General features: G+C 48.1%; 6 protein-coding genes across 6 annotated transcripts in view; 1 reads left to right on the top strand and 5 right to left on the bottom strand.

Annotated features, from left to right (window-relative positions):
• Positions 1 to 798: 798 nt before the first annotated feature.
• Pmar_PMAR011575 (hypothetical protein) lies at positions 799 to 2,086 on the bottom strand (the record flags this gene model as incomplete). The annotated part of the gene is made up of 5 exons (XM_002773685.1): positions 799 to 1,437; positions 1,493 to 1,612; positions 1,650 to 1,776; positions 1,821 to 1,943; positions 2,010 to 2,086. 5 exons carry the CDS (start codon positions 2,084 to 2,086, stop codon positions 799 to 801), a joined length of 1,086 nt encoding a protein of 361 aa, XP_002773731.1.
• A 92-nt stretch (positions 2,087 to 2,178) lies between these two features.
• Positions 2,179 to 3,679, bottom strand: Pmar_PMAR011574 (conserved hypothetical protein; the record flags this gene model as incomplete). The annotated part of the gene is made up of 3 exons (XM_002773684.1): positions 2,179 to 3,408; positions 3,451 to 3,499; positions 3,663 to 3,679. 3 exons carry the CDS (start codon positions 3,677 to 3,679, stop codon positions 2,215 to 2,217), a joined length of 1,260 nt encoding a protein of 419 aa, XP_002773730.1. The 3' UTR covers positions 2,179 to 2,214.
• A 3,474-nt stretch (positions 3,680 to 7,153) lies between these two features.
• On the bottom strand, positions 7,154 to 7,563 carry Pmar_PMAR011573 (high mobility group protein, putative; the record flags this gene model as incomplete). Its single annotated transcript, XM_002773683.1, has 3 exons — positions 7,154 to 7,243; positions 7,292 to 7,400; positions 7,451 to 7,563. 3 exons carry the CDS (start codon positions 7,561 to 7,563, stop codon positions 7,154 to 7,156), a joined length of 312 nt encoding a protein of 103 aa, XP_002773729.1.
• A 182-nt stretch (positions 7,564 to 7,745) lies between these two features.
• Positions 7,746 to 8,148, bottom strand: Pmar_PMAR011572 (high mobility group protein, putative; the record flags this gene model as incomplete). Its single annotated transcript, XM_002773682.1, has 3 exons — positions 7,746 to 7,835; positions 7,880 to 7,988; positions 8,036 to 8,148. The coding sequence occupies 3 exons, from the start codon at positions 8,146 to 8,148 to the stop codon at positions 7,746 to 7,748; spliced, it is 312 nt and encodes a 103-aa protein (XP_002773728.1).
• Positions 8,149 to 8,669: 521 nt separating this feature from the next.
• On the top strand, positions 8,670 to 9,647 carry Pmar_PMAR011571 (hypothetical protein; the record flags this gene model as incomplete). Its single annotated transcript, XM_002773681.1, has 4 exons — positions 8,670 to 8,800; positions 8,966 to 9,032; positions 9,081 to 9,166; positions 9,539 to 9,647. The coding sequence occupies 4 exons, from the start codon at positions 8,670 to 8,672 to the stop codon at positions 9,645 to 9,647; spliced, it is 393 nt and encodes a 130-aa protein (XP_002773727.1).
• A 1,756-nt stretch (positions 9,648 to 11,403) lies between these two features.
• Pmar_PMAR011570 (cytochrome b2, putative) overlaps positions 11,404 to 12,499 on the bottom strand; it is a gene marked incomplete at both ends in the record, with an annotated part of 2,387 nt that continues 1,291 nt past the window's right edge. The window contains 2 exons of the mRNA XM_002773680.1: positions 11,404 to 11,712; positions 12,146 to 12,396. Of these exons, the coding sequence (XP_002773726.1) occupies positions 11,404 to 11,712; positions 12,146 to 12,396 (560 nt within the window). The remainder of the gene's footprint in view (positions 11,713 to 12,145; positions 12,397 to 12,499) is intronic.

Here is a 12,499-nt window from a genome sequence, read left to right as displayed (position 1 = left end):
GCGCTCCATATTCAAGGTTTGATATCGAGCGAAAGCGGAGAACTCTAGTCCGCGGACACAACGGCCATATTCGTTTAATTGGTTTCTCTGTTGTATAGGTACCATAGACCCGGAATGTATTTATATACACACTTACTAGTTCGATCGATACGAACTACACACAACTTCATCACCTTTCCGTTACAACAACAATAACGCCCCGCGTTTAGCACTCAGGTTGCCACTGTGATTTACAGAGTCTTTCCAACCACCCCTCCCCAACTGTTGAACTCAAAGACACTCCCCCGGGTTAACCTCTGATTACTCAACAAAGGCGAGGTTATCTCGCCCTGTGGACAAAACTCATTGGCATGATGAAAGTAGACATTTAAAAGGCTAAAACTGATCCCTCGTGAGCCAATGTGCATCGATGCGAGTCTAACTCAGCCGTGTTGTCGTAGTAGGCGTTGGACTTTAAACTCACACACATTCAACAAAGGCAGGGTACACCCTTGACAGCATCATCGATCGTTGTCGGTGGGAAAACTCAAACTCGCGGCAGAAACCAACTTTGGTTCCACAAAGAACCTTCTCCGCCTCTCTATCTACCACCAAACTATAGTACGCAACACTGTTGGAAAATGCCGCAATACGGAGCGCAAGACAATCTCATCTGCCGGGTGGCCACTGGGCACGATATGAATCTTTCAACCCAACACTCCCACCTCGGTGACATCAGTTAGCGGTTAGCACGCATGCACAACAATAATAATATCATCAACTTTCATTCCTTGACATGATGAAGGCGACCCCCCACCTTTATGTCCCCATCGGCGGTAGCATACCCCCAAGATGATCCTTCCAGCCCTCCTCCATCGGCGTCCCATGCTTCCGACCATGGCCCCCCTCAGGAGCACCCTCTACTGCGGTCCACCCCACAATATGGTCTTCCTCCGTCGGACCAACATGTTCCCTTCCCCTTCCCCTCTCCTCCTCAACAGTAGTAGTGCCTCCTTCCACGTGGTCCCTTACAAAGTCCGCCTCGCGATCTGGCCCCCTTCTCCCCTGGGGGCGTGGGTCCTCCATCCCCTCCCCAGCGACCAGCATATGGTCCTTACTCCAGGCCTCATACTCTCCCCTATGGGCCCTTCCCCTGGGCTGATCCTCGACAGCTGACGAACCCTCACCAACAGTCCCAGCTTGAATATGGTCCGCCCAGCCCTCAGTGATCGCATCAGCGTGCTTCATGCCATGGACAACATCATCAACATTCCCAACTCCATCGTTTTCGAAATGGTCCCTCCAGCCCTCCTCCTCAGGAGACCCCAACCGCCTCCCCCAAGGCCCAGGGTCCTGTACACTAGTATTACCAAAGATGTGGTCCCTCCAGCCTTCCACCGACGGTCGGGCGTGTCTCTTCCCCTCCTTAAACACATCAACACCCCTCTTTTTCACCACCTAAAATAGTGACAAGTCTGGGTAAGCACTTGGAGCAAGCGGTCGAATGTCTCACCTCCCCACGTACATGGTCTGTAGGCTGCTGCCACGACCACTCGAAACACCTCTCGAGATCATCGCCAGCATAAGGCGGCCCTTCCTCTGTACTTGATGACGGACACTTCGCCTTAGGGCCCTAACGTACATGAAATTCCCGCGCGCCACGAAATTACCTCCCCAGCTACCGGCAGCAGCCCCGACTGCACCCTACATGGCTGAGGCTTATCGTAGATCGTCCTAGGGCACCCGAAATCCGCTGGCTCTTGGCCGGACACCTCGCACTGTACTCCAATGATCCACCTACACAAAACACCTCCTTAAGGGCCCTCCAGCAGAGGCCCTACTTCAACATAGTGTCGGTCTGCCGGGGAATCCTTGGGCAGGAAAAAGAAGGGCCAAGCCGATCCCTAAGGTCTCGACACCTCTGCAGCAACGCCGAACTAGTGAGACCCTCCAGCTGGTCGTACCTACAAATCTCCGATAAGTTCAAGAAATTATGGTATTCTCAGGAACACCAAACCCACCCAACTCACGTCCATAAGTGTACATCACGGCCGTTCAAATTCACCTCAGTGACTGGCGTCTGCCGACTCCTACCACTCGGGACCATGAATGACAAAAACTTCAAGTCAGTGGCAGCCCCTACCCCCCTCCCCAAACACCACTCCAAGGCTCTACGTCAGGAAGAATGTCTTTGGATAGATACAATACGTCGATTATAGGGGGAATGGGAACTACTCAACTGACGGTGAACAACAAGACCTGCCCTCGAGAGTTGCCCATAGCCAACCAGTCGTCCTTAGCCGCCATAGATTCAACTCTACCCAAGTTACTGATGCGTGTAGGCCAGTTGGAATAGGTCTGCCCAGTGGTAGCATTGGTGGCTCGAACGGCCGAGTTCTTAGCATTGGTCCCTCCGAAGAGGACCTCCCCTCGTAGTGAGCATACCGTAGTAAGAGGGTTCACCAAAGACTCACACACCGTCCTGAAGTCCCCAAGACTGCCATCGCCCTTCAAATCAACCACATCCAAAGTGCCACTAGACGTGCCTAAGGCCAACCCATGGTCGAACATAGCCCCACACGTAATAGAGACCGCGAGGTCATCATGAGCTTTCGCGACGCATCGTCTGCTTCCTACGTCCCACAGGTACACGTTCGCCCTAGTGTCAGCACAGACCAGATGCTCCCTGTCTTGGTCCCAGGCCACGACACTGGCGGGGGCTCCCAGTTGGAACTTAGCTGCTAGCTTACGGCTCCTGGTGTCGGTGACGAGGACCTCCCCTCCTTGAGTGGCCATCGCGAAGGACTTGTCGTTGCCCAATGCTGAGATGCTCCACAATTTCCTGTCTTTCCTATTCGTACCACACGCTCCCTTCATCGCGGTCACAGACTGCTGATTCAGGTCGAATAAGCAAACGGTGCCTTGCGGGCCCACGGCGGCCACTTCATGGGAGTTCAGGAATGCCGTTGACTCGATCTGGAAGTCCTTCAACTTAGCCGCATAAACTTCTTTGTTATTCTTACCATCGACCTTGTTGAGTCGGAAGGAATCACCATTACGATGGGCTGATAACAGCAGGTCCTCCCTGGGATGCCAAGCCAGGACCGTCACAGGGCTATACCCGGCCGGCCCTCGACCAGCAGAGACATTGGCGACCCGTCTGATCGCCAGCTTGGACGGGTCCGCGGCCTTATTGAGACTAGGGATGAACTCATCTTCAGAGTCAACCGTCTCCTCCTCCTCTCCAGCCTTGGTCTCTGCCCAGTTCTGTCGGCCACTCATTTGAGTAAATCTGTCTCGAAGTCTGGACTCGTATTCCCGGACGGAAATCTTCTTCTCATCGCGACTAGAGCGGAGCTTCTTGAGACGATTGTGGCTGGTCAGGTCCACCTCAGCCGTCGAGGTGGACGCGTCGTCATCCTCATCCACCTAGAACAGGAGTACCCCGACCAACTACAGAGGAGGGCCTACCCAAGCAGGCTTAGGCATAGCAGCAGTGTCGGTCTTGCTATCCTCAGGCCTGAGACACAGAAAAGGGAGTTCATACGACCATTCGTCGTCATTTTTCGCCACAAAATCGACCACGCTGGAAGCCAGCAGCCAGAGACGGTCAGGGTAAAGATCCAAACGACAATCGAGTCCTTGATCGGCCGATATGGGCGATAGTGTCCGACCCTCACTACCTTTCCCTTTTCGACATGGTGCAGTTGTAATCGATTGGATGGGCGCGCGCTATTCACTAGGGAAGGGAACTGAACGCAAGCGCAGCATCGATTGAAACTCTTTTTATAACGAGTAAGTGCAGAGACACGTTCATCGACTCGAAAGGTGCTGGTTTCACGCCATCTGCTGGGGCCGTATGCGGATCCTGATGCAACAGGTGAGTCAGAGTATTTACTCAGATGAAAAAATCAGATGAAAAAATCAGATGGTGAGTATTAACCCCTGATTCACTGATTTTTTACTCTGGAGCGAGAAATCAGGATCATCGCGAGGACATGTGGATCTCTGGGCTGATTCGAGAATCTAAAGTTGATTTTTTGGCTGATTAATACTCTTACTCAATATGCCTTGCTCATGAGGCTGATTTTTCGGGTGATTCCATTGAATCTGAGTATTTTCGAGAATCAGGGAATCGGAGTTTGAATTAGACATTTTTGACAAGACGAAGATTATAGTCGCTACGCCCCACAACCGAAAGTGACAATTTCAAGAAAGGAAGGAAACGTCACTCTACGAGGGTAGAACCTGGTAGATTCGTCCCGAATGCATGCACATTTCCCGTTACGTTACAGCAATGATAAAATTTCGGAAGAAGATCTTTTGTCGCACTTGTACACATCCGTACTTCAAACTTTTCAATATGTTCACTCGGAATCAACTAACTCTGGGGTTCTAACGCAGAAGTTTTAAGAGGAAGCTCAGCGCGAGAGCTTCCATCTAGAGCTTCTAGAGCTTCCTTCTAGAGCTTCTAGAGCTTCCTTTGAGAACCGGTAGCGTGATCGGGTGTCGTTATCGGACAATCCCGCAAGAGGATCGACGAAGGGCATTTACTGTTTTTATGAACAATTAATCGAATTACGGAATGCGTAGTTCACACCGTGTGGTTGCATGTACTACATGAACTATACCTCCATACACCGTTTTGTATCGTATGACCTCATAGCTGAACTGGTTAAGGTGAAATTTTCATGTGCTTGAAGCCGGGGTTCTATTCCCGGGCAGTGTTATACTGATACCCTGCATGTACTACGTGAGCTATACCTCCTTGCACCGTCTTGTAACTTATAATCTCGCAGCTCAACTGGTTAAGGGTATGCTTTCCCTTGGTCGAAGCCGAGGTTCTATCCCCCGGTACGGTCATTCTAAGAACCTACTCGGCGAGTAGTACTCGCGAGTAGCTGAGAAGGTCTACCGTGGCGCGCGCTGCAGTCGTGAATCAAGGTCGAGAATCAGAATCAGGGTTTGGTACCGGGGATCCGGACCCCTGGTACAGAATCAAGATTAATCCCCGTGTTAAACTGCGAGCTTGTGCATCATGAGTATGATTCCGGATCATGCTCAAGGTGAGATTGCGATCTTGAATCTGAGCAGCTTTGAGGTTGAGTAAAGGAATCTCGACTCGTGAGAATTAATCTCGAATCACGAGTAAAAATCCCAACTCTGAGTATTTAATCTCGAGTTTATGAAATACTCTGACTCAGTACCAAAAACTCTGAATCAGCCATTGAGTATAGATTTGAATCTTGAATCGTGATTAAGGATCAGGAATCGGATTCAGCGGCTGATTAAAATCAAGGATCAAGGATCTTGCTCATGATTACGAAAATCTGACTCTGTCTCAAGTACTCATACTCAGAAATCTCGACTCTTTCTCCTGAGCTAAGAATCTGAATCAGTTCTCTCGAATCAAGGTGTGACTTGAATCATGAATCAGGATCAGAGCGTGAGTTGAATTATGGACTCAGATTCATGAATCAGGATCCGCATACGGCCCCTGATCGGAGGTCTTGAACGGTTTCGAGCGCAGCCTTGACGTAGTGAAGAATACAAAGCATACATCAAATTACGGTCGGGGGGGGCACTTGCGTCTATGCATGCAGTGCCGTGGTCTGTATTTTCGGTTATTCGAGGCCCTACTACTCTAGGAGTAATCATGTGGCTACTAAGGGGCACATGGGCCTTCCTGGGAAGCCAGTGAACCTGGGCTTCAGGGCGAACGCCCGATTTGCCTACCACTGTGTACTGTATGCCAGCAAGTCACAGCTGATTGCACGACAACCCGGTATAAAGTAAAAGTAACGCCGTCTGGGGCCTTCTCTTCAGCCGCGTCGAACGTCCCATACAGCGGGACCACAGTTGCCCTTAATGTGAATCTGTGAGACAGGGTCGAGGGGGCCCTTCCAAATTGCATTGGCTGCCCGTGCCACCTCCCCGCTGGCCCACAACGACGCGCAGTAGAAGAAGTGATTGTCAGACGTGCCCAATAGTGCCCTCTGACCACCATTCCGTGGGCAATCTCAGCATGGTCCTTGTGCTTATCGTAGTCGCCGATGAGATATCTACACGGGCCGCCAAATCGCCACCCCGGTCATTGACAATCATATCGCTATATCCCGTGACCGATGTAAGGGTCACCCTCTCCGCAAGTTCGGCTAAGAGCAGGGTAATCTGCTCTGTCCCACTTCGAGGACGCCGAATGACGACAGGGCCTTGTGTTGTGGCACGTTGGTCCGTGAGCTTTTCGCGTGCTCAGACTGCCGAACGCTACTCGCCATCGTATAAACAAGCAAAGTGAATACTTGAGCCAATTGGCTACGGAGTGTACATGTAGTCACTGAATTAGCAATAATACTCAATACCCAATAAATAACGAATCATCACGGCGTCGGAGCGTTTCTCCAGGGCGAGCGAGTAGACTATCACGGCTGGTCATCAGGCGTGACATTGAGCACCGTTTGAGAGTCCGTGAAGATCTGGCAGCTTCCGCAAGGTCTGTCGACACTTCCGTTATATAGCCAACTGCCCGGATAACACCGGGCAATTCACATTTCCTAATAGTAGCCTTCAACACGTGTAGATTTGATTGATAGTTTCCATCACCACGTTCCATGAAATATACTTTTCTTCGAACTTACTTTGTTGTGTACAAACTTAATACACGTCGCTCTAAACAAACATTCATTTCCCCACTGGGGCTCCTTAATTACTCGAATGATCATTTTCTAATTCGCTTCTAACCACGAACTACTAATTGCTGCAGGCCTACCCAACTTTAACCCTCATACATCTTGAAACACAGGTAACGAACAAAGTCTCACATTGATTACACTCCTAACACTTGCATCATGGAACCCTCAAGACCATGAGTTACATCCGAATTGAGGGATGTCCAACATGGAAAATATTTACTATGCGGAGTATAGCGTGCAAACGTCGCTCGTGGAGTACAACATCTATCTAGTGTGGAGTATGAAAGTATTTACTATTCACTACTATAATGAAATACGTCGCTATCACCACATAATCACCGACCTGATCACCCACAGTAGAACACAAGACATGGGTCAATTGTAACTGCTCATTAATCACATCTCAGGTACTAGACCGAGATAGGTACGTACGACAGAAGCAGATTACATAATGTTTGCTGCAACGCAATACTTGACAAAATTTACAGGCCGGCGGCCTTCTTCTCACGCTCGTAACGTTTCTTATCATCAGCGGCTAACTTCTCATACGGCGCCTTCTCCTTCTCCCCCAACTACGCGGAGATAACCATCACAGGCGGACCCAACAAGCTTCAACCTACTGCCTTCCAGGCCTCTCCCATCTTCCTCCCGAGCTCGCCAATATCCTTACTCTGGAGGCCGGTCTCTTTCATTATCCTCTCCCTATTCTTCTGCATGAAGAAAAAGTATCTGAGGTTGAAAGCGATCTCAAACGGAGTAGTATAGAACACTCGCCTTACGCGCTCAGACCTCTCTTGATCTTCGGTTTGCCATCGTCCTTCTTACTCTTGGACGCCTTCTTCACCTTAGTTGGTGTTGACTTCTTAGGGGAAGTCTTATTCGCGGCAACCATAAGTTCAAAAGCGAACTAAGCACTAAGAAGAAGTAACCATTGTCAACACCAATAAACAAACACCTTGCGAGATCAGTAACTGCCTTCGAATTAGAGACGTGAAGTGATGGGAACCACTACGGGTTACTCCACTGGAGCTACGTTATCATCTAGGCACGTTACTAGACTATGCATGCACCGTTTTATACACCAACAGCTGCCTTCTCGCGTTCATAACGCTGCTTATCTTCATCGGCCATCTTGTTGTAGGGAGTCTTCTCTGCCTCACTCATCTGATAACAACTACTCGACGAAGACAGGAGCATTCTAGACGTACCCCCTTCCACATCTCGCCAGTCTTCTTAGCGATGTCGCCGATGTCTTTAGGCTGCAGGCCGTTCTCCTCCATGATCTTCTGACGGTTCTTCTGCATGAAGATGAAGTACCTGATACCACACCGATAACACATCTCCTCCACAGTAACTCGACTTACGCGCTCAAGGCACGCTTAACCTTAGGCTTGCCATCGTCCTTCTTGCCCTTAGTCGTTTTCTTTACCTTCACTGGGGAAGCACCAGCTTTCGTGGACTTCTTAATAGCAGCCATATGAGAACCAAAAGCCTAAGTAGCAATACTAAGTTGATCTGCTTCTCCTTCAAGGCGAGCCACGACTACCACAATGAAACGGGTAGAGGAACGCCAAGATGGTCCCTTCTTGCACTCTTGCTTTGCACGACAGCGCATATTCAAACGCGCGCGCCCGAAATTCGGTCGTGATAATGGACAGAAAATGGACAAACCCGACATACCAGAATTGCTACTGGCCGACTCAGCTCGAACCAGCAGCTCTACTGGAGTGAGGGTGACCAGCACTCGAGGGCGTCGGAGAAGGCAGACCCTAGATAGGGTCGAGGCAGAACTGTGCCAGTAGGGCTCTCTGGGGTCATCCACTTTAACGGCGATCAATGCTCAGACGCTTCAAAGCAGAGAACCTCTCGAAAAGCGATGATCATCTAGCCAAGCTTATAGCACGAAAACTCACTTACCACGACGAAGGCTGTGTTACACAACGCCACGACAACGCAGGTGAAATCCACGGGAAAATGCTCTTTTCCCGCGGTGTTATTATGAATAATGATATGTATCAAATTGAAGATACTAGTTATAAACTAAAGGAAGCTGAGGGTCTCATCGGACTTTTGCAAGATGAGTTAGCTGCAGTTAAACGTGCACACAGTGAAGTGGCGGAGGAGGCAAAGTAAGGGAGGCGTACGTACGCACATGGTCAACTACATGAGTCGGTGACAATATGAAGATTCGGGGAATTATTATTGGTTTCTGTACACTTCCATTCTAGTTCGTATACTAGTGAGGAAGCTCCCGAGCTCAGCTGAGGAAAGCGAACCAATGTTTTTGAACTCAGACACTGGCGTGAGGAAACTGAGAACCTCAAGTGTGCATTGCGAGATATACGCAGAGACAATGAGCGGGTGAGCACATACGGCAAGAAGGGCAATACTTGGTGGTGGTCATGACAGTTGACGGCTGAGAGAGACCATGCGATATGTCAAGAATATGAAGCTAAGAAGGCCTCAGACGACCTCAAGAAGACCGAGACTACAGGGTAACGATAACGTGCTTATTCTCACCTCCATCACTATTTCCACTACTGCTGCTATCACTATCACCATCAGCACTATGTCCACACTCTGTAAACTCGTCGAGCTACCAGTGCCACTATCGCTACCCTTACTACTGCTATCACTATTACTAATTGTGTATTACTAATAACTGGAATATACTATTAACCGTTTCTCATTTTGACTGCAAATGTATATGTACGATTGTTGTTGTTCATCTTGTGTGTTCTCTCACTGGTAGAGAATACTCAATAGTAACCTATCAACTTCATTTATATGATCCATATATCTACTACTAGTATATATACTACTTCTACTAGTACTACTACTACTACTACTACTACTACTACTACTAGCTGCAAATGCCACTATTACTATCATAACAACATCACCAACAACAACAACAACACTGCTACTGTTACTATAGATATCGAGACCTGCTGGCAACCCATGAGAGAACAATAAAGAATCACCAGCAAGCTTGTATTGAGTTAGAAAAAATGAAGAGTGAAAACAAGTACGTCCATCTCTTACCCTAACCCGATGGATTCCCTCAGACGCATTATCGACGATCTCGTTAAGTGTAAAACACAGCTCGCGTCCTTTAGGGAAAAGCGAGATGATGAAGGTAAGGAGTAAAAGGGAATATTAATACATGTTTATAAATAATGGTGATTTAATGCTATCTAGTATTAATATGATGAAAAATTTATAAAGATATGATGTAGCTTTACGTGAAATGGCGTAACACTCTGTGAAAACGCCCGATATTCGCGGTGATATGCAGTGATTTGCGAAATAAGTTTGTCACTACAGCATTTCCAGGTTGATTTAGTATTTGAATATTAATGTACTTATTTGCGTTTTCATATCACGGGTGAAACTCCAATGATAGCAGTTTACAGTATTAGTTGTAAATTTCCTCGAGAGAGTTGCCGATCATCGCCAGCGTCGTTCAGATTCAAGTGCGATCACTTGCCAAGAGCCTTCCGCCAGCAAATGTCGAAGGTAAGGTGAATCGCCAGTGTGGAATAATAATATGCCCATGGTCATCTATGTGTTGATTACAATAGGAAATACGGGAAATTTTCTTGGTCTCTGAACACTTCTACTCTAGTTCGTACGGAAACTCCCGAGCTCAGCTCAGGAAAGAGAACATATATTCCTCCAACACTGTGAATCTACTATGTCTTTCCCCCAGGAATTCAGCCGATAAGAAAGCACCGTTGACCGCGAGGACCTGGGGGGCTTTCAAGAAAGTAAGTTTCCTTGCTTTTCGATTGGATTCGCCATGAAATTGCAGGCGCTGGGTCAGCACTCTAGGTCGTCACTTCCTCCTCCTCCTCATGCAGGCGTACCGTGCTACTATAGCGACCCTCACGGCAGCAACGAGACAATCCGTGACCGTCGTAGCATCGATGCTTCTTGAATGTTCCTTGAAGGAAATTCATTGCTTTAATTACGGACGGACGATTCCTCCTTCTCGTCGTCGTCCCCTTATACGCCCGGCTGCATGAAAAGTGTCTTAGCAAAATGTTGTCATTCTTATACTATTGTGTTGTTGGAGGTCGTCAATCGAGAATTGCGCGAGGAGTGGTATGAGAAACTCTGCACGTCTTCCATCTTTCTTCATTCCCACTGTATCAACTAAACTCAACAATCGTTCTCTTTATAAGGATAATAATATGTTATTATACAAATTTACACTAGTTTATTTGATAATCTCATCTCTATTTTCAAAGTAAAATTGACCTTCCGACTTCTTAACAAAAACAGCACATACGAGAAGCCCAATAATCACCCAAGAGCACTTGTAGTTAGTAAGGTACAGTAAGTCCAGTATCAACACTCACTAGGAACATTGATGAATCAACTCATATATCACCCATACGCTAGGGCGACGGGTATTATCAAAGTCTGGTCACTATCGCTGTGGATGTAGAGCGGGCGGGTATTCAGCAAGAAGCAGCACCGCACCAAGAGGTCATTGATGCCGTCTAGTTTCGAGATATCACATCCCCAACCCCATCAGCAGCATCCATGAAAGCTCTCTTATACTGATGCGATGCATACACAGCATCGCCCACAATTTCATACCATCTTTCTGTCAAATCCTGCATACTATCTACACTCAGCTAACAACCCAACAACAGCATTCCAGAAAAAAAACATCTTCAAGAGCTCTCAGAAACAATACGTCGTAGTATTATTATGAAAATTTTTAATACCGTGCCCGGACCTTCCCAGGTGGCGGTTGTTCCATCGCTCGCGCATCCAAAAATTCTTCACTCAACTCCTCAAGACTTCGGCAACCCAACAGCCGCATATTAACGAGTATCTCCTCCTTCAACAGAGCTGCCAGCCGGACCATGCCCGCCTCCCCAAAGGCCGCCATAGCTGTCATGAAGGGCCGCCCAATACCAACCGCGCTCGCCCCGAGAGCAATACACTTGATGATATCGGTACCACGCCTCACACCACCATCCACGAACACTGAGAATTCCGGATCGATACGACCGCGCCAACCAGCCTGACACAGAAGAAAAGTCGTCCTGCAGAGAAAAATTTTTCCTAACACAGACATACCATAATTCGATAAGATATTGATCAATCTTTGATAATCAAAGTTTGATTTGAGTGGAGTAAACCCATTCTCATCAAATTCCATGTTCAGCGCGAGATCAATTACAACCGCTGGGATTCCCCACCGAATGCTGCGGAAAAAAAGACCCCACTTATTGAATTTCGTGGCGAGTGACAATATTGAGCCTTTGAAACTCTCGACGAGCTCATTATTTGATACTCACACACGCCGAGAAAATATCAGAAAAATCAGTCAGTGATTTCTTACTATATACATACTAGTGCCTCCAGTGTCGTTCCAGAAGGCGAACAACTGTAAACTCTCAAGTGCCTTTATTATTTCTCCCACGGATCGACTACCCCTGTAATACTCCCCTCACCTTCTTGAGAGCACGCGTGCACTCATACAGCATCTGCACGCCGCTTTTCACAGTATCGACCTGTCGTGCTCCATGGTTCGATACCACAATTCCGCGAATTCCCAACTGATTCCGTTCACCATATGCCCGTACAGCGTCAACAGCTAAACCACAAGCATTCCAATACGCCCTATATTTCAACCACTTACGTGAGTGAATTCCCTTCAAGAAAACGTCCATCCTCCTCCCACGAGCATCCGCCTTGTCCTTCACTATTGCCGTAATTCTCGACAGATTTTCCCAACACAATGAATGCGATATAAACGAACTGATCGCCCGAGCCACCCCAGCAGTCTCCTTTTTAGCATCGCCTGC

Source organism: Perkinsus marinus, assembly GCF_000006405.1.
Source record: "Perkinsus marinus ATCC 50983 genomic scaffold scf_1104296958712, whole genome shotgun sequence".
NCBI classification, from domain to species: domain Eukaryota; phylum Perkinsozoa; order Perkinsida; family Perkinsidae; genus Perkinsus; species Perkinsus marinus.
The sequence above is the reverse complement of the archived record's forward strand: the minus strand, read 5'-3'. Positions and strand labels throughout refer to the sequence as shown.